General features: G+C 39.4%; 1 protein-coding gene across 6 annotated transcripts in view; it reads right to left on the reverse strand.

Annotated features, from left to right (window-relative positions):
- Positions 1 to 3191: 3191 nt before the first annotated feature.
- The window catches only part of LOC134632897 (ryanodine receptor 2-like), a 274812-nt gene continuing 256265 nt past the window's right edge, over positions 3192 to 21738 (reverse strand). For all 6 annotated transcript variants that reach the window (XM_063481767.1, XM_063481763.1, XM_063481765.1 and 3 more), the window contains 7 exons: positions 19934 to 20080; positions 19688 to 19822; positions 14389 to 14545; positions 11500 to 11564; positions 11217 to 11317; positions 10249 to 10300; positions 3192 to 8136 (listed from right to left, as the gene is read on the reverse strand). In XM_063481767.1, the coding sequence (XP_063337837.1) occupies positions 8041 to 8136; positions 10249 to 10300; positions 11217 to 11317; positions 11500 to 11564; positions 14389 to 14545; positions 19688 to 19822; positions 19934 to 20080 (753 nt within the window). In that variant the 3' untranslated portion in view covers positions 3192 to 8040. The remainder of the gene's footprint in view (positions 8137 to 10248; positions 10301 to 11216; positions 11318 to 11499; positions 11565 to 14388; positions 14546 to 19687; positions 19823 to 19933; positions 20081 to 21738) is intronic.

Below are 21738 nucleotides of genomic sequence, written 5' to 3' on the forward strand. Positions count from 1 at the left end.
GTAAACAGTAAGTATTGAACCTGCCTATTTAAAACTTTTGGCATTCTTAAAATTTGGTTAAAGAACGTGACCTAAATAGAATTGTTAGCAAAGCGCATTGTACTCATAGAGTAATATGCTGACTGGTTATTTTGAATAGTTCGACAGTCACCCAGGGAATACCCGAACTCCGTTGATGTAACCGGCGTGCACTCGGTAGTAGACGTTCTTCCCTTCAGCTCTGGCTCGCTCCATTTTGGGCCAAACTGCAGCTCTTGCCTCCTGGTCTAGTTTGCAGAAATCTTGCTTGAAGTAGACGCCTAGCTCCTTGCACACCTGGGAATCCTTAGTCAGTTTCCAGAAAGCGTCTCGGTAATGCCTCATGGTGAACTGAACTATTATTTGTCGATGTCTACCCGCTTCTTTTTTCCCTAGACGATGGACGGTATCCACAGCGTTGCCCAGTGAGGAGGCCCAATGTGGCGCGATCTTAGCCAAGATGTCAATAACTTCTTTGCGGGTATCTTCGTCATTTTTTTCTTTCCAGCCTTGGATTTTCAAGTTCCAGCGACGCATGTATCGTTCTAGCTCCAACATTCTCTCTTTCAGCTCTGCGTTTTCTTTGTTTAGAGCAGGAATGTCTTTTTCCAAACCAGACAGTTTAGCCTTACAGTCTTTTATATCGGCTGCGTTCATTTCAGCTAGCTTGGCAATGTTAGCCACTATTATCATGTTGTTACTTAGCTGCACGCCGAAGTCATCAATCTTGTTTGTTAGCTTGTTAATGGCTTCTATTATGGAATTGTTGGTTTCCACACTTTGGGACACAGTACCCTTGCTAGGTGGTGTGGGTGCTTTGGTGGGCGTAGGTGGAGTTTTTCTTTTGACTGACGGTGTTGAAATCTCCATTGCATATTCGTGGTCAGTGGGTGCGGAGCTCTTGGAGGCTACCACTGGCTTAGCTGAAGCTTCTGCTTTTTCCCGCGTCATCTTCTTCTCCTTTAAATGGCAGATCGGGTCCGTTCAAAGGGTTTTAAAAGGTGAATCTAGTCCTTAAAAACAGCAACCTATTTGGTAATCAAAAGCAGAGGTCTAAACAGGTCCACCGGGATTAGTGCATGACGGCTTAAAAGAAGTTGCCTGCCCCGACACCCATCTTGCCGGACCCGTTGTCGACGCGCTCTCTCGTCGTGGGTAGCCGGCACTAGCCGCAACCGGAATTCCCCTTCCACTATTTATTTGCTTCTGCGTCACAGTGATGACAGGTGAAAGTGTATGCTTGGAACTCTGACACCTTTCCCCAATGTAGCCGAGCTATGAGCGGAGCCCTGCTGGCCGGGTTAACCCGCGAGCTGCGGGCGATACACCAGACAGGCTAACAGGCTGGAATGCTACTCGCCAGCCGGCTAACGGTAAGCCGGTGTTCGGCGCAAACCATCCTACTTTAGCAAAACGTCCTACAGTAGGTAGTGTATGCACATTTCTGCAGTCACAGAGTAATTCAAGCACAAATTTAAGTAGGTATGATGGTTTGCCACTTAACTTTTCCCATCAGAGTATGCTTGTAGCTCATATTCATAAAGCCTGGACGGTTTGCCACTTCATTTTACCCGTTAAAGTATGCTTGTAGGTAACATTCACAAAGGTAGCATTGTTTGGCACTTCATTTTACCTGTCAGAGTATTTTTCTAGCTCTTATTAACAAAGGTAGGATGATTTGCCACTTAATTGTAGCCGTTAAAGTATGCTTCTAGCTAATATTCATAAAGGTAGGATGGTTCGCCACTTAACTTCGTGTTGTGCGCATGCGCAGAAACAACAGGTAGGATGGTTTGTCAGGTAGGATGGATTCACAAAACACCGGCGCGAACCGCAGCTTAATTCCCCTTTCCACTCTTTATTTCCCACAGTGTTAAGCAGGCCAACACCGAACGCTTGGAACGCTGAAGCCGTATCCCCTCTGTGTTTACAAACATCGCAGCCGAGCTGCACAGTGCCCAGGCGACAGCGTATGCCTGAACGCTGAGGCCGTGTCCCTGCTGTGTTTGCTCACCGTAGCCGAGCTACTCGCTATCCGGCAGCCGCACAGCGTGGTCCGACTGGCGCATAAGACTATTTTTCGAGGCGATAAGCCAGGGAGGGCTGGGGAAAGATAAGGGCAAGCTAAGGGATAACAGGGCATACCAAGGACTTACCGGGGAATATCAGGGGAATACCGGGGAATATCAGGGGAATACCGGGGAATACCAGGGGAATACCAGGGAATACCAGGGGAATACCAGGGGAGAGGCAGCGCCCACGGAGGCTGCCAAAACAGGCTCCTGATGGACGCACATACATACAGCACTCTCAAGGCACTCACAAACACACAACACAAGTGGAGATCCACTGATCACCGGTGTCACGTCTGCACAGCTGTTTTATACGTGAGCTGTGGGGCGTGGCCGGGCGAACCAGAGTGTCTTAAAGAAGTATCCACACGGTGGAGGGTGTCCATTTTGTGAACCTCAGATTCAATTGTAGAATTGAAAGTAATTTTCTTGGTGTCATTCGAACATCTTGAGCACCTCCAAGTCTGAGGCCATGGTTCTCTGCCAAAAAAGGACCCTTTGGGTTGGGGGATAGTTGCCTTCCCAAGCGAGTGATTTGAAGTATCTTATGGTTTTCCTCATAAAAGAAGAGGAGGAGCAGGATTGGCAGACTGGTTGCCCTGGTGTTGCAATTGACCACTGCGGTAAAGAGAGAGCTGAGCCAGAAAGCACTTTACCCACACCTTTGGGCAAGCTCTGTAGCTAGTGCTCTGAAGAATAGCAATCAAAATAAGTTTCCTCTCTAAGGTGGCAGGGATCCGTTTAAGAAAGGAAGGATGAAGAACTCAAACATCTAAAGGGAGCTTAGAGCAGAGTTGCAGCTAGTTCACATTGAAAGAAGCTGGCTGAAGTGGTTCAGGCATCTGATCAGGAGGTCATCTCCTAGGAGTTTTTTTTTTTCAGGACACTCCCAGGAGGAGGCCAGAAGATCAGCTTAGGCTGCCACTAAAACTCATCTTTGGATAAGGAAATGGATGGATGTAAGTGTCTACAGCCTGTATATATTATATAACAAGTAACCATAGAAAACAAATTATCTTTAGAAATAAAATTAACAAATTTAGCTGAATTAAGAGCATTCTACAATTAACAAGTTAATAAATAAAATTTTATTTTCAAAATCATGCAAATCTATCATTGCTTATAGATCAATTTCCTCTTTACACATTTGTCTCTCAGAAGTAGCAATAGCCTACTCATAATTACTACATGAAGTAGACTTTGTGGCAAACTAAACATTCCCCCTTCATGATACATATGGAAAATATTTATTTTTACATGAGCAAAATGCCACTTGGTAATGGTCTTGTTCAGTCTGAAAAGGGATTGAAATAAATAAAAATGAGGCATCACATCAGCATGGTATAATGAACACAATTCAAGACACTTACACTGGTTGATTGCAGCTGTGACATCCACTGTGTTATCAGTCTTAAAGTCATCAGTTATCAGTTACACATGCACCAGCACTCACTTAAAGGTGAAACCAGTAAATAATGGCTCTTTAGTGGCCTCTAGTGCCAGCCTAAACACAACAGCATTAACAACAAACAACATGTTCCTACCAATGCGTCTCCATCAGCAAAGTCTAGAGTTTCATTTACAGGCTTCCTGACATTGTCTTCTCTGACAAACTGCATCATACTTTAAGCTGCCTGATTTATTATCAAGCAGCAGCTTAAATTTGTTCAACAGTTTATACAAGTTGAACTGATATTCATTTCAACTTTCTCACACTCTACTACTGACAGCTTGGGGTTTTAGAGATAAAAGGGTGACGGATAACAGAATCTATAGGTTAGAGCCAGTGAAATATTATGCTACTTGTTGCACCTTTAAGATCGAGTGAGACAAATTTAACAAAACCTCAGTTTTACTTCTTTATTATCTGAAAAGAAAAGATAACTGAATAAATATAAAACTTAAATTACTTCTAAGACAAAGTTAAGCAAGCTTTAATTTGTTCTACCTCTTTCTTTGAGATATAAAATGGTAAATGTGATTTGTCTCTTAAACTCCCTTAAGGTCTTTTGCATTGACCTCAGAACCAACTTAAGCAAACCTTTACAAACAGAGATGGCTGAATGACAGAAAAGCAGGGCCTACTGTCTTTTTTTTTTTTCAAATACAATTGTGGTAAAATGTCTTAATGAGTTACAACTCATCCCACAACACCTAAATGATTTATCTTAAATAACTAAAAGAATCTGAATGGATAAATTATGGGCAGCAGAGATTTAGTGTATTTATTATATCTACTCAATATTCCCCATTAGCATGCAAATATTTTTTAGACTTTTTTTGAGAGGGAGGTGTGTTTACAATAAAAGTAATTATTATATAAGAACATCACAAAAATGCATATCATGAACTATTCCTTATTTGACAAGAAAGTTGTGAAATGTGTTCCATGGAATGTTAATTGATGCCAGTTAAGTGAGATGTAACTATTACAATTCCTAAGAAACTGAAGATAGTAGCCCACAGACTGTAACACGTGGCTGCTGATTTCTAACCAAAGCCACGACAAGTGTTGATCTTTAAACTTGGTTGTATAGCAGTATCAGAAGTTATACAATAAAAAATATATATTTATTCTGCATCACTTATATAGCTAAACAGAACCTGCAGCATACACTCAACCTGTTGTCTTATTAGGTCCACCGAGCAACATCTGTTGTATTCTGATGAGTAAGCTGTTGTCAATTTAAACATATTTTGTATATTTCCCCAAATGTGTTTTCATAAAGACAGATTAAATACGAATAATTTCATTAACCTTTTAACATCCACCAACTTACTTACAGCCCACTTAAAGGTGAGGTTAGGTTACATTTTAGCTACATGCTAAACATAACATTACTGTTCTCAAGACATTACCTTAGGTCTCTTACATGCATCTTACCTTCAGCATTTCTCTTATTAGACTTCAGCTGAATATATTAAATAGGTGAAAATTCCAATTGAATTTACAACCTGGTAAATATGAACTTAATGCTAACCGTACCCCTAATCTTAACTCTAAATAGGCTGTGATGGTTGTTTAGCGTTTAAACTGAACCCTTCAAGATGATGATAACTAATGGAATTAGAAGTTCTGTAAAACAGAAAAAAAGGATTTACTGAAGGAATGTTGTACAAAATGAAATGTGGTTAAAATGTAACCTAGCCCTAAGTAAACCTACTGTACCCTGGTTTGAGGCTAGTTACAGTCAACTATGACACCTTTTGGAATTGTAACACCCCAGCTCGCACAACTGAAATGTGTGCATGTCTGCTCTGGTCAACCTAAGAACCCCTGAGCCATAACATTCGTGATATCCAAAGTCCTTCTCTTCTTCTACTTCTATAGAATATTATTCTGTGGTACTCTTAGCTTCATATGTTCTCCTCAGTTTGTATACGGTATTATGAAGCTACTCTTCTTGTCTAGCTTTCATAGATCCTCCCCAGCTAGATAAGGCACTGCAACCTCCCGTCCCCCCTTTCTGTCTCCTCACTGCTTTGTTGTGCTATTCTAGTACTGCAGGAAACACATCTGATTGCTCCATTCTGGCTGATTATTCCTCTTAGCTAACAAGCATGCAGCTATATCTGCAGCCATAAACTTCTAAAACAAATAAATCTCTATTGTTTGTTTATTATATTTTCTATTTGTTTTTCTATTTTGGATTGTTTTGATATTGCTTTTTCAGAAAATCACAAGCTTTAACAAATGTTACGAAATTTTACAAAACAAAACAAAAAAACAAAGCCCTGCTAGTGGCGCCTCGAGCCTGTCGTATTCCTTACACAACAACAAAATATTGAAGATTTGGACACAATACATATTTGTTAAGCTCTTCTAATCCTGCCCAGTTCTGGGGTTTGACATTGACTGACCAGCAGTTGTTCGCATTTATCACCGTGAACATGAGTGTTGAAAAAATATACATCTCTGATGTCCTGTTAATACCGGTGACAAACATTAACAAAACAAACAAAAAATGCATTAAATCAATTATCAAAGACAGTAATGGATTCAATCATTTTATAAGCTATGTATTTATTTAGGTATATCAGAAAGCTGGTTGAGGATTATGAATTGTCCATGCTTTGACTTTTTTAAGTGGAGCAAAATGAACTTGATGAACATGTGGTAAGCCATGAGCATATAATTAAGGGTCCCTTCACACACAGTGCTGGCATGGTACAGTGTGTGGACACAGCATGATCAACAGTGAACTTACAGTCTGGTCCAGTGCCCAATGACAGAATGTTATTCTTCTTGTTTTTTCAATTTTGCCTCTTACCAATCTCAGGTGGGCGATGATATCTATGATATTTGTCTTGGCTTGTTTTGTAGCACAGCATTTTGTACCAGACATCACCAAATGTTTCTTCCCTTGAGATCCGCCATAGGCCTTTACTTCCGCTGCCTTCAGTTACTGCACGTTTGTGAGTCTTTCACCATTATGTTTTTAATTTAATAAATAAAATGCATATAAATAAAACTGCTGGGTTAAGATCGGGGGACTGACTTGGCTGTTGAAGAATATCTCTTGAATACTGAGAAATTCTTGGGTTTCTTTTGTGGTGAGGTCATTATCAATTTGCTCTGACAAATGCTTTCCAACCAGTTTTGCAGCATTTGGCTGAATTTGAGCAGAGTACAGCCCTGAACATTTCACAATTAATTCTGCTGTTTCTACCCAGTTCCACTGGCAGCCCCACATGCCAGTGCACTGTATCACATCTGATGGATGGTGTGTTTTGGATCATGAGCCGTTCCTTTTGTTCCCCATACTTTTCTCTTCCCATCATTCTGGTACAAGTCAGCCCAGGTTTCATCTGTTTAAAGAACTTAATACAGAACCAGGTGGACTCTTTTCGATGTTTTCTGTCAAAGTGTATTTTTGCCTTCCTCTTCTTGAGTGTAACCACTGGTGTGTACTTTATTTGATTTTATTGACAATGATAAAGGGTGTTTACTACGTGGCTAGCTTTTGAAAATATGTTTATCCTCAAGGTTTTCTTAAGCCAAAGAAATGTGATATTCCTCAATGACCAAGTCTCTCACTTGATCTCAACCCAAAAGAGCATGCTTTTCATTTACCGCACAGAAAAGTGAAGGCAGAAGAACACAAACAAGCAGTAGATGAAGGCAAATCAAGTATTCAGTGATCTAGATTGTTGAGTTGAGATCCACTGTGATGGTGGTATAAGTAAGTAAAGTGAGAAGAACGTGTCATTGTTCAAACACTTTGGACCAAACTGTAATCCAACTCAACACAGCAGCTCTGTTTGTGAAACTGTTCCTCACTGCACAGGGGCTTCATTCAGCTTTGTGATTGTTCTGAAGTCTCCACTTTGGTGCTGTGTTCGATTTTCATTGTCCATCGTATTCAGGTCAGCACGTCTTTAAGCTTATTGAAGTGTAGATTTGCTGCAGAGTTCTTCTTACCAGAATAAGTCGTCAACTTGTTTGATTATTGTATCCACCACCTGTACCTATATGAATCGTGCATTATAAACATGAAAGGCCGTAGACATGGTCATATTAAAAGTAAAACATTCTTTAGGTTTCTTGTTTTACCCTCAATCCATTAAGCCTTTGTATTTTTTGCAAGTTACTTTGAATATAGAATAAGATGAAGCACAGAAGTCATCAGAGTGAAAAAATTCTAGACCTGCCACCTGTCATGTATTGTACATCATATTTTCTGAAGTGTTCTATGTACAAGGTCTCAAAAGCATTCTGAACAGAGTGTGCTGAAGGTCGGGGGGTGGAGCTGGCTGTCTGGATGACAATGGCAGGGTGTGTCCCGTTGAAGAGCCTGGCCACTTGAGGAGAGATGACGCATAGAGAGGAACCCATCATTTGGTAGAATACAGCCTCCTCAGAAAAGTAATAAACGTTTGAGGGACAAGCAGAGGCCAGATGGCTGCAGTGGGCCTTTCAGAGTTAAGAGTCTGTCACTCCAAGGTTGACTCAGTTGAGCTGATCCTCATACTGTTTCCGGAAACAGTCACCAGCAGGGAAAAACTCCCAACAACGTTCCTGGTACATTTTCCATACGTAAGACTCCTTAAAGACAGAGAGGAAGAGGAAAGGAGGGTTTGCTTCAGGTGTGTTACATTTAAAGTGTAATTATCACATCAGCTTTGTTCATTATGGAAATTAGTACTAGCATTGTAACCTCTAGGTACCTACTGAAATGAACAAAGCTAGCCTAGAACCCAGAGTGAGATTAAAGCCGAGCCCAGCCCAGCAGTCAGACCTGATCTTCAACAGGTAACAAAGGCAGTGATGTGCAGTCAGGGTGCAGCATCTGTTTCTATGTGTTCATGTTTCTAAAGCAGAATCCCTGTGGTGATCACTTTAAAGTATCTTTGTGCTGCTTTTCATCTTTGCATTGTGCTGTCGGCTTTGTGCTCATGCCTAAATACTACAAGAAAGCTCATATGTGTGTGCTCATTGGAATATGGATTTGTGTTGGTGTGTGGGACTGTAGCCTCAGGTTTATATTGTTAAATGCTAATTATAAGACAATGTGTTTCAGGGCATTATACGGAGAAACAGAAAAGTAATGTAACAAGTAGTGTATGGTGTCTATGGTGAGTAATTAAATAACATACTATATTACTTTTAAGAAAAGTGTTCTGGATAATATTTGTAATATGTTACTTATTTCGAATAATGACCCCAGATATGATCACAACAACACAGGGAAATGCTTTAAACATGCACAAACATTTGACCACAAAACATGCAATTAATATGCACCGATGTAATGTCTTTGATATGCTGCTTAGAGATGGTGACGCTCCAAGCAGAGCCAATCAGAATCCAATGAGAATCAATAAGAGAATTGATAAGTGACATCAATAGTGGTATTGAATTTGCTAAATTTGTATAAATTCTCATCCCTTACTACAAGCCGTATTTGTCTGAATCACACATTATTTGATCATTTGATATACTGGGGTTTAAAAGCTCCTGAGTGGACCCATAGCTCAGACGACAGAAGTGAATGCTAGAAGCTAACTAAGAATATTTTTTAAGCTTCCAGTTATACTTTAAAAAGTGCACTTGAAGTAGCGGAAAAACTTAAAACAATTTAAAAGAAAACCAGAGTGACCAAAAGAAGGAATCCAGCAAAAGGGAGAGTAGACGATCACTACAGATGCACCCACTGACCAGCCATGGACTGGAACTGGTTGATTTCCAATGTTCTCCACCCCGATCAGCCCCTGCATAAAGCCCTGCATTTTATGCATTCACAACGGGCATTATAGGTAAATCAGACTGAGAGGCATAAACTAACATGTCAATAGTGTGAAAGCGCCTCATTGTGAGTAAAGACGCAAAGTTAGTCAAAGTAAGGTGCAGGGGGAACGACAGAATGAAATCTGAAACAACAAACCTAATCCAGTGCCTTTAGTGGTGGCATTCATGAGCCCAGATGTCATAAAAACAAAAATTTGAACAGCGTACTGGATCTCTCTGAGAAGTCAGAATCAAGTATAGCATTTACCGCTAAAACGACTTTTTAGTTCTGAAATGCAAATAAGTAACCCATTTGGCATCTTAATAAAAAATAATAATGCCTTTACTTTAAATTCATAAAAAAACAGCAATAATTATAATTTACCAAAACATAAACATTTGGATTAAAGACCATGAGTATACTGATGGACAAACTGTTACAGAAACATAAAAAAATACTTTGGTAATTACAAATGCTCTTAATTTAGGGCACCTAAATTTGTTAAGCACTTGCACCCATGATGGAATATCATCAGTAAATATCCAACAAAATGATCTTGAATGGGAGACTGGCCAGTTTTTAGTTTTTAACAAAACTCATTACTACAAAAACATTTATGAAAAACTTCTAGAAAGTTCTATAAACTTTAATCACAATTAAGATACAAACTGATAACAAGTTTGTTTTGAGGCCCTTGTTCAGGAATTAGTTAAACGTTACAGGAAATGTTATCCTTTGTATTTGATCAAACATACAAATATGACCAGAGGTGATTTTCCATGTTCCGTACTGAGGCTTTAACAATGTTAGCAGCCATTAAAAAACTGTTAGAAACTCTCAGAGAGAGTTTGAAGCTAAACTGTACTGACCACATAACAGGATGACAGTCTTGTATATTTACTGGCAGAGCGATTAGAAAGGTGTTTTACCTGGCCTGTGTGCTCTGTTTCGTCTTTGTTGATGAGATACATCAGAAAGAATCTGAAGCACACACACACACACACACACACACACACACACACACACACACACACACACACACACACACACACACAGTTGTTAGAAAACACAAACAATATTATCATTGCATATATCAGTCACACAGCATCAGTGCCAGATGTTACAGTGGCACTTGCTGGTTGGAGGCAGTTGTGTATTCTTGCCTGTGTGGCTTCTCTCAGGCTTCCTGCCACATTCGAAGGACATGTTTGTTAGATTAATTGTTGATTCTGTCCATAGGTGTGAATGTGCATGTGAACTGCTGTCTTCTGAGAGACTAACAACCTGTCCAGGGTTTGCCCCACCTCTCTCCTAATGACAGCTTGGACTTTACAACAATTTTAAGAAACTTATACATAAAGCAATATACCAAGAAATGAGGGCTGGCTCAAGACACAGTACTGTATTTAAGGTTAAAGTCAACAGACATTTGAAATTTTGGTTGTATTTTCTATTACAGCTCATAAAGTGGGAAGGGTAACAAGGCAAAGACAAGAACGTAACGTGGTCATTTCTAAGTTATTACTACTCAATTACCAAAGTAACAAGCACTTAATATCCAAGTAGTATCATGGTAGCAACTGTGGTTACAGTTGAGTAATACCACACTGAAATTTATGTAACTGGATAATAAATGTCCAAACACTGGGGATAATAATGTGGAAACACACCTCAGTGTAACACAAATGCTGTGGTACAAAACAAGCCAAGACAAATATCATAGATATCATCGCCCACCTGAGATTGGAGACCAAGCCCCAAGTACACCAAGATTGGGTACCTATCTTTCATTAACTGACCTGAAAGACTGTGTACTATGTAGGTGTGATGATCTATGATGATGTAGGTGTTAAAAGGTACACACACAGAAATACAGACACTCTCCAGACGTACTTACAGGTAGTTGGCTAAGTTGTGCTCCTGTAGAGTGTGCGTTTCAAAGCCGTGTGGCACGGTGTCAAAGTAGTCATTACCTATTCCACAGATAAAACATTTGGTCTGCAAGAGAAACACGTGATAGTTAAGTGGTTGTCATTTATTGTAACCTATTGGCAATCTTCATCTATGCCTCTGTTGGAGGTACAGCTATACAAAACAAAACAACCACAAAATCTATATTTTTACATGTTCATATGCCTTAATTGTAAAAAACTGCTTTGAACTGTTGTGTGTGTTTTCACCTCCATGTCTTCTTTCACTTGTTCCTGCTGATCCCTCAGCTCTCCAAAAGCATCAATGATTAACCCTAGAATTTCAGAGAGGGTGGAGCTTGAACATGCTGGTCCACATTATTACACTGAATACAACAATAGATATGAAAACCACAAACCACTGCTTTATCTACTATAATACTTCTAAAGGAGTCTTTTTTGCAGTCACATTCTCTATATTACGTCCAAAGTGTGTATGTCCCTATAGGGAAGGATATAAATACTAAAAACAAAGCCTAGACAGATGCAAAATTCTGAATCATATTTTAAAAGCCTCATAATATCATATTAATCCAACTGAGCACTGTAGTGTCAGAATGTAAGCCAACGTTTGGTTTGTTTCCAAAAGTAGAATGGGAGGTAGAGCCCTCAGCTCTAACCAACTCTTCTCCAGTGAAACCAGCTTCCAGTCTGGGTTCTTGAGACAGACACCCTACTTTTAAGATTAGGCCCCAAACTATTGTTTTTGACAAGCTTAGTTATCATCATTGTCAATATGTGTGGCAGAGGGAAATAATTATTTGGTCCCTACTCAGTTTCTACTACCACTAAAGTTTCTCACTGGAAAAGAAACGAACAGTCTCTAATTTTTATGGTAGTTACATTTTAATGGAGAGAGAAAGAATATCAACCTAAAATCTAAACTTTCATTGAAGTTATGAATTGATTTGCATATCACTGAGTGAAACAGATATTTAATCCCCAACCAAAATATGACTTTGCACTTGGTGAAGAAACCCTTGTTGGCACACACAGTGGTAAGGCATTTCTTTTAGGTGATCACCAGGTTTGCACATCTTACGAGTGATTTTGGCCCACCCCTCTTTACTGTTAGGATGCCTGGGTCATGGACCCAGAGGTTTTTGAGTTTATTATATGATTTATCATTTCTGGGTTTGAGTTCTGTCTTTTGGTTTATGTCTCAGTGTGATCCTTAGTTGCTGTCTCCCCTGTCTGCTGTATCCCCACGTCCAGTCAGTGTCTGTGTCTGCCCTGGTCCCACGTCTCTGTTCCCTCTGGTGTAGTGCCTGCATGTGAGTCTGTGTCTTTAGTTCAGTCTGTGTTATGTTTCCTGTTTTATTTTGACGGTCCATGTCTAATGTTAATGTGTTTAGTTTACGCTTCCTTGTCTCGTCAGTTCTGATTTGCCCCAGCTGTGTTTCCCTCCTGTTACTCATTCCCTGATTGCTCCCTCTATGTATTTAAGCCCTGTGTTTCAGTTTGTCATTGTCGCGATCTACCCTTATCTTGCTGTGTGTTCCGGCTAAGTAAGTTTATTTTGTATTCCTTGTTTTGTCACCCTTTTGAGTTCAGCATTAAAGCTGTTTTGAGTTACTTTTTGTCTCCGGAGTCTGCACTTTGGGTCCTCCCTACTACCACCTCTACCTGCACACAGCCATTACATAACATTTACAGATATTCTTCAGATTACTTGGCTCCTTCTTGGCAATTCAAAGCCTCCACAGATTTTCTATTGGACTGAGCTCTGCAGACTGGCTAGGCCACTCCATGGTAGGCAGCACAACTAATGTGCTGCTTCTTCTTCTGCCACTGCTTCGTTGCCTTGGTGGTATATTTTAGTTCATTTTCATGCAAGAAGACCCATCTAAACCCATCTTAGGTGTTCTGATTGAGAGTTTACAGTACAGTACACCCTCTGGAACCAGCTTCCAGTTTGGATTCAGGAGACAGACACTATATCTACTTTTAAGATTAGGCTTCAAACTTTCCTTTTTGCTAAAGCATATAGTTAGGGCTGGACCAGGTGACCCTGAATCCTCCCTTAGTTACCGTGTTGCACTGTTTCTTCTTTAGTCACCCTTTTCTCTCACTTTGTGTTTATATACCGCTCTGCATTTAATTATTAGTTATTTTTAATCTCTGGCTCTCTTTCAAAGCATGTCTTTGTCCTGTCTTCCTTCCCCCAGCCCAGTCGTGGCAGATGGCCGCCCTCCCTGAGCCTGGTTCTGCTGGAGGTGTCCTTCTGTTAAAAGGGAGTTTTTCCCTTCCCAGAGCGGTTCCTCGTAGGAGGGTCATATGATTGTCGGGGTTTGTGCTTTTTTTTGTTGTTGTAGTATTGTAGATAAAAGGCACACTGTGGAAGATAGACAGAGTTTAATAATAAGTGATGATTAAGTTTTTTTTATGGGAAGAGGAGGATTTTAAATTCAGTTCTGAACTTAACAGGGAGCCAATGAAGAGACGTTAATATGGGAGAAATACGATATATCTAGTCCCTGTCAGTGCTCTTGCTGCAGCGTTGTGGATTAACTGAAGGCTTTTCAGGGAGTTTTTAGGACATCCTGACAATAATGAATTACAGTAGTCCAGCCTGGAAGTAATAAATGCACGAAATAGTTTTTCAGTCACTCTGTGACAGAATATTTCTAGTTTTAGAGATGTTGTGCAAAGAAAGCAGTCCTATATTTTGTTTAATATGCACATATCCTTTCCCCAGAGGTAGTATCTGGTTAGGCACTATGTTTCATTGACGTTTTTTAAGGTCAAGTACAATAAGCTCAGTTTTATCTGAATTTACAAGCAGGAAATTGTTTAAGGTGGTGTTCAAGTGTACTCCACTTTGGAGAGATGTCACGATTATTTAGTCTAGTCAATCTGAAATAAACAGAACAACCAAAATATTGGAAACCAAACAGAACCAGAAATGATTGCTCTCAAAATAATTATACATTTGAATCAGCACTCTGTATTATAGAATAACAACAAACACTTCCTGTGGTGTTTACTCTGCTTTACAATATTAGAATGTATTCATTTTGGCTAATTGTTGCCTAATTAACTGCTTGTGTTTGGAGTCCATTAAACTGTTTGTGTGCATGTATGTGTAGGATGCCTCACCCTGGATGATAGCCAGGAGGATTACAATGACAAAGAAGAAGAAAGTGATGTCAAAGATGATCCGGTAGATTTCGTACTCATCGCCAGCTGGATCCTCGATCTGGTCACCAATTCCTCCCCCTGCTCGCACTCCCACATACATGTGGAACATGTAACACTGAGGAACAGAGAGAGGTACACAGGGAGGGGGGTACAGGGGTAACAGAGGTCAAATCTTTTGCATTGGGTTTTTAATGGGCAGAATCATGACTGTCACAAACAGTTTGAACACACTAATTTTTCTGCAGCGTTTCTGAAACATCAGAAGACATGACATCTGTAAGTCTCTTTGCAGTAAAACAGGCATGATTCTAGTCACTGTAGAGGTCCAGTAACATTTTGAAAAATCATTGTTAGTGAATGCAGTTCACAGTGCCCTCAACTCTGCAGGTTACAAAGAAGCCATATGTGAATATGATCTAGAAACGCTGCTGTCTACCTTCTCCGGACCAAAGCTCATTAAACCGGGGACCGAGGGAAAGTATAAAACATGTTCTGTGGTTGGACAAATAAATATTTTAAGTTCTTTTTGGATGAGGCATCCTCCAGACTACAGAGGGAATGGACCATCAACTTCCTATTAGCACTCAGTTACAATAGTGCCTGTGGAATTGGAAAGGCCAAATCAATGCTGAAAGGTTTTGTTCAGTTTTTAGAAGAGCATATGCTTCCATCCAGATTTCTTCAGGGAAGGCGTTGCAAAACAATGCGAAACCACAAAAAAAAATGTTTTGTTCCATCTTAGCAAGGCAGAGCTATTAATGCATCAGTAACAACACAGCGCAGTGTTTGTACTTAAAAGCACCGCAGCACATTTGCAGACAGAACTATGCATATGGCTTATGTAGCGAGTCATGAATAAACAGCTGTGGCAGCACAGATTACAGGTTTTACAGTTTTACTAATGTTTATATGCAGTGGTTCCATCTTGGATGGTTAAGTTGGGCTGATTAAGGCTGTTGGTTGATGCGATGTTCAGAGTTGGAAATCTGACTTGAGGGGACACTGAAAAATTCAGGAAATTCCCACTTCTACTTTCACACGGAACGCACCATCTGACCATTTTTTGCTACTATAAGCCTTATTGTAAGGAAGGAGACAAATCTTACTAGGCAGTGCCGTTCATTAGTGCATCTCTCCATCCCACTAAGCGCCTGTCACCTTCTTGAATTACACACAGGCAGAGCGGCCACCCTCAGCCCCTAATAGGAGACAAAAGAGCTCTATGGAATGCAATGGGTGGCTGACTATAAGGGATTAGTGTGTGTTTGTGTGTCCTGAAATTTCCGGGTGACAGAAGGCTTCCTTCTACCCTCAGAAAATACCATAGAGCCCTTATATAGTATTTCTTTCAGATGGCTTAGCAGCAGAAAACATTCTCATCTAAGCTGAGTCTGTTTGTACTTGGCATGTCTCTCATCACTGACAAGACGGTCTAATGTTTGGCTTTGTGATACATTTATCTTTCACCCCTGACTCACACTGACCTGCATTAATGACACAGGTGTTTATGTATAGGTAATGGCTTACACTTCCAACATTTAAATTCATCATAATTGTTCCATTTCTGTTTCATGGCCACATTTTTGGTTATACTTTACTATGTCACAAAGTTGTCTCTTTTAAACTGGCTAAACAATGGCAGCTTGTGCTGCATAGGTAAGGTAGGTAGGCACCGCTATCATGAAACTGGTATCCCAGTTTTCTACTAATTGTGTGGATGCTTTAGGCATCCACACTATTGAGTTCCTGTTTCTCTTTCTTCTTTATTATTCCAGTTGCCAATTTTTGTACGTTTTTTGGCACTTAACTACTTCCACAATTTTCAGCCGATTTTCACCGTTCAAATTTTAAACTATTCTGCTATTTCTGCTAATGTGTGCTATGACTTTTGGTATTTTTTGCTATTATACTTTTTAAAATATTAAGCTTTTTATGCTTTTTTTTTTTTTTTTTTTTTTTTTTTTTTTTTTTTTTTTTGTCCCATTGAAATGAATGGGAAACTTCCAAAATTCTGCTAAAACTTGCTTGTTTTTGAAACTTAACTACTTCCTCATACTTTCACTTAGAACAACCATTCAAACTTTAAAATGTTCACAAATTATTGGCCTATTCATGTATGATTCAGCTTTTTCATATCTGTTACCATTTTCATCTTATCCCTTTTTAAGTTTTCAGTTGCAAAATTGTGATTTTTCACAAAATACATGCGTTCTTATGGTTGCTATGCACTTGGCTTTCAGTGAGCCACTGTAAGTTTCGCAGTCTTCTCTTCATGTCCGAACAACTTCTTGCTACTCGCTCAATTTTCACTCAACCCACACAAATTATACATCAAAACGTAGGTATTTTTGCTGGCTTTCAGAAGATGGCACTATCATTGTTGTGGGATTTATAGAATTTTGGCAAATCTCCTCAGAGCAACACAAAGTCTCAAATCCCCATAGAAAGTCAATGGAGAGTTCGTTTAAAATCACCGCTTGATTTCTGTAATGAGAGGCATTTTCGAATCGTCATATCTCCCGAACGAAGCGAAGTTAAGACATGAGGCTTGTGCCAATATATCTTCAGACACTCCTGACGCTCACAATTCAAGAATTTTTTTTCTCATCTATTACCATTTGGCCATGAATTGGGTTTGTTTGAGGGTAGGAAATTCGTGCCTTGCTCAGATCTCTTCAGATTTCAAACTCTGGAAATGAGGCACTTTTTTTTTCTCTCATCATATCTTTTTGATGGATTTCAACACAGACCTGAAAATTTCCATGACTGTTCACCAAAGCCTGCTGTCTCTTACGGTGAAAGAATGATATCTATACTCCAAATAGATTTAGAGTTAGAAAGCGTTGTTTGAGGGCAAGTCAAGGCAGTTTTCGCTTTGCCTCTACTCAGTTATGGTGCATTAGAAGTCAAATATCTTCAATAATTCATATTTTAATGATAAATTGTCAACACTGTAAGATTCCCCCATCTCTTCTGAACAAAACGGTGTAAGAATGACCGTTCTAGCCCCTACGGTTAGGAAATTATAGCCATTTGTTTGAGGGGAATCCTGACTATGAAAAATAGACAGCACAAATCCTGTCTCTGTGCTGCGTCTGTGTAAAAACAGGTGCACCTGTTTTTGCGGGAAAAAGTACACAGCCTCTCTGATTGGTGGATTCAAATTTAGCAGCTCCCAGGCTGCTTGGCTGACCTAGAAACTTGCGCGTGTGTGTGTGTGTGTGTGTGTGTGTGTGTGTGTGTGTGTGACAGAGAGAGAAAAAGAGAGGGTGAGAGAGAGTTTTTATGGGAGCATCTTATTGTATGATTTAAATTCAATATATTTAGACTGGTTGACTGAATTTGATCCTGTGTGTGTCTCTCTGTGCATGTATGTTTCCATATGTATACATATTTTTGATTGTGTGACTGTTATACTTTGCTGATTTTTTTTTTTTTTTTTTTTTTTTTTTTTTTTTTTTTTTTTTCCGTTTCACAATTACATTTGAGGGACCCTTAGCATGTTCAGGATTTTTTTTTCAACTGTTCATTTTGCTTTTCCAATTTTTCTATTTAAGTTATTACTATTGTGCTAAGTCATAGCATTTCTGCTGCTTTTCAGTATTTATTTTTATTTCAGTAATCATACTATTTCTGCCATTTTATAGGATTTGTACTTAGTATAATATTTCTGCTTAATTATAGTATTTCCGCCAAATATAGTATTTTTGATTAATTGTAGTTTTTCTAAAAAATCATAATACAGTTTTACTGCTTTTTATATGGCTTCTAAGACAACCAATCATATCTGAGGGCTTGCACATTCAAATTTGGATATTGTTGGCTTCATGGCTTCAACATTTCAAGATTCCCCCCATGTCTTCTGAACAAAACGGTCTAAGAATGACTGTTTTAGCCCCTACGGTTAGGAATTTATGGCTGTTTGAGGGGAGTCCTGACTATGAGAAATACACTGCAAAAATCCTGTCTCTCTCTGTGCTGCGTGTGTAAAAGCCTGCACTTGGTGCACCAGTTTTGGCGGGAAAAAGCACACAGCCTCTCTGATTGGTGGATTCAAATTGAGAAGCTCACAGCTGTTTTACTGACCTAGAAACATGCTGTTAACAGCCCCTGTTCACTTGCGTGTGTGTGTGTGTGTGAGTGTGAGAGAGAAAGACACACACAAAGACCTTTTTTAGGGCAGCATCTCATTGGTGGATAAAAATATAATATATTCAGACTGGTTGACTGGCATAGACCCTGTGTGTTTGTCTCTCTCTGTACATTTGTGTACCCATATTTGATTTTCTGTGTATTTGGTGATTTGTGTATCCATATTTGATTTTGTGTATCTGTTGGCTGTTCTTATTTGTTTTTTTTTTTCTAACTGTATTTTTATTTTATTTTTTCACAGGTGAACAAAAATTAGTTTTGGGCGAACTTAACCATGTTCCTTTTTATTCAGCTTATCGTTTTACCTTTCCAATATTTTCACTTAAGTTATTACTATTCTGCTCAATCATATTATCTGTTCTAAATCATTGTTATTAAGCTATATTGTAGGATTTCTGCTAAATCATAGTATTTCTACTATATTATATTTTTCTTTCTAAATATAGCATTTCTGCTATAGAATAATGTTTCTGCTATATTATAATATTTGTGCTAAACTAGAGTATTTTTGCTAAAACATTATATTTAAAATTACAATATTCATAGTATATTACAGTGTCTCTGGTAAATCACAGCATTTCTGCTATGTTGTACTGTTTTTCTAAATCATAGTATTTCTGTAATGTTTAAGAATGTTTGGCTAAATATATTCTTTCTGTTATCTTATACTATTTTTCCTAAATTCTTGTATTTTTGAGAAGTTATCGTGTTTCTGGTAAGTTACAATATTTCTGCTAAGTTCTAATTTAAAACAGCTGGCTAAGGGTAAACGTAAATTCAGTAAAATCATAATTCACGTCGGCAGTAATGACACCCGGTTACGCCAATCGGAGGTCACTAAAATCAATATTGAATCGGTGTGTAACTTTGCCAAAAATTAAATCCAGTTTCACAGACAGTGTTAAATCTAGGACCGTTTCTGAGAGCAGGGCTCCATGGTGTAAATTAGTATTTATATATGTAATGTTTCCATTTTAAGGCCGAACTTGTTTTGTGAAACTGACTGATTCTTAAAACATGCTGTGATGCAAATTATCTGTCGTTTTGATCATCTGCCCAGCACTATTATTCTGGTTCACTACAGTCTAATACATGTCATACTCACTGTCAGCATGTCATCACACTTCATATCTGGCAGTTCTCCATCTTCACTCTTGTTGTAGAACTTCCTGAAAAAGTTGAAGGCCACTACTGTGTAGAGGTACACCACCACTGCTAATAGGCCAACAGTTAACACTAGCTGGAGAAGGGGCAAGAAAAGACTGCTGTGATGCAAACAAGGGCAAATATCACAATCTTCACTCAATACTGACAAATGTTTAATCTTATAATATTCATATAGCGTTCTCACCTGTTTGCCATTGTGTGTGACTGAGGAGAGAATGGTACGCAGTGTCTTAAAACCCATGGCAATGTCCAGTAGATGGGCAGCAAAGAAGAAGTTGTTATAGTGACCCAGAATGGACATGGTCATATACCAGGCCAGATACAGGAAGGACTACAAGGACGGAAGATGGAAATTCAATCAATACTGACTATCGCAAGGAGTGTAAATGAGCCACTGGTTCACAATATTAGGTAACATCCAGGCTGCTGATTGTGTAGCTAATAAATCAAATAAAAGCATCATAAAACATTTCAAATGATAATTACCAGACAATAGATTAATGACTCTCGACACAGATGTGGATGACACATCACGATCATTGCTCAGTTAGCAGCTACATTTACATTTATACACTTTCAATGTGGAGGAGCAGCAGCTCTAATCCGGGTCCCTCTCGGATGATCGAGCCCCTCACTCTCTCTCTAAGTGAGAGCCCACTCACTCTTCGAAGGAAACTAATTTCTGCCACTTATATTAGCGACCTCACTCTTTATGTTACTACCTAGAACTCGTAATGATAAGTGATGGTAGGAACATAGAATGACCGATGAAGTGACAGTTTCACCACAACAGATTGGTACACTATCCACATCACTGCGGATGCTGCCCCAATTCGTCCGTCCATCTTGTGTTCCACTTCTGAACGAGACCCCGAAATACTCCTCCACTTGGGACAGTAACCTGTCCTTTAGGTGGAGTGGGCACTCCACCTTTTCCAGCTGAGATCTATGATCTCAGATTTGGTGGTGCTAATTCTCTGCCGCTTCACACTCGGCAGCAAACTATTGCAGTGCAAACTCGAGGTCACCACCTGATGACACCAACAGAACCACATCATCCGGAAAAAGCACCACAAAAGATTAAATCCTGAGGCCACCAAAGTGGAGACCCTCCACCATCTGGCTACGCCTAGATATTCTGCAGAGACGTGACAGCCACGGCAGTCCTCCAAAGCCTTCAGGAGCTAAAGATGAATCTCAACCAGGGCCCCTGCCAGTGTGCAGATGTTTACCATGTGTCATGGTAAATGGACTGATTCTTATGTAGAGGTGTTCTACTCTCCTGGAGCGCTCAAAGCACTTCATACAACATGACACTTTCACCCATTCATACCCATTTACACAAGCACCTTTTTCTACGCGTTTAAGTGCTTCCTATCTAACACTCACACACATTCATACTCCGATGGATGCATCGGAGAGCAATTTGGAGTTTAGTATCTTGCCCAAGGATATTTGGCTTGCAGACTGAGGGAGCCGGGGATAGAAGCACCAACTTCCAGTCAGTAGATGACCTGCTCTACCTCCTGAGCTACAGCCACCCCATTACATTTATATTTAGAAAGGGCATAGTAAGAAGAAGTAATGATATGACTTGCTAACACCTTACTATTACCTTAGTAAGGCTTAATAGTGTGACATTATTATAAAGTGCTACCCAGTACAGTATAATATCTGCACCATGGAAGTCACTTCAAGACATGTCTGTGAAGGTTCTCAGTCATCACGGTCTTCGTAGTCTAAGGCGTTTGGATAGAAAACACTGCTGGTTTTTCAGTAACCATACATTTGACTCACTTTAGATGAGGTCAAACAAAATGCCAAACTATGAAACTAGTAACTCCCTGAATTAACCAATTAATTTATTAGATACTAATATGTATTAATGTAGGAGCACTGCTTTATAAACGATGAGCCAAATGCTTCATATTTATCCCAATATTTTTATATGACATAATTGCCAGACACAATAACCAGAGTTTTATCTTA

Source organism: Pelmatolapia mariae, linkage group LG8 (genome assembly GCF_036321145.2).
Source record: "Pelmatolapia mariae isolate MD_Pm_ZW linkage group LG8, Pm_UMD_F_2, whole genome shotgun sequence".
In the NCBI taxonomy this organism is placed as follows: domain Eukaryota; kingdom Metazoa; phylum Chordata; class Actinopteri; order Cichliformes; family Cichlidae; genus Pelmatolapia; species Pelmatolapia mariae.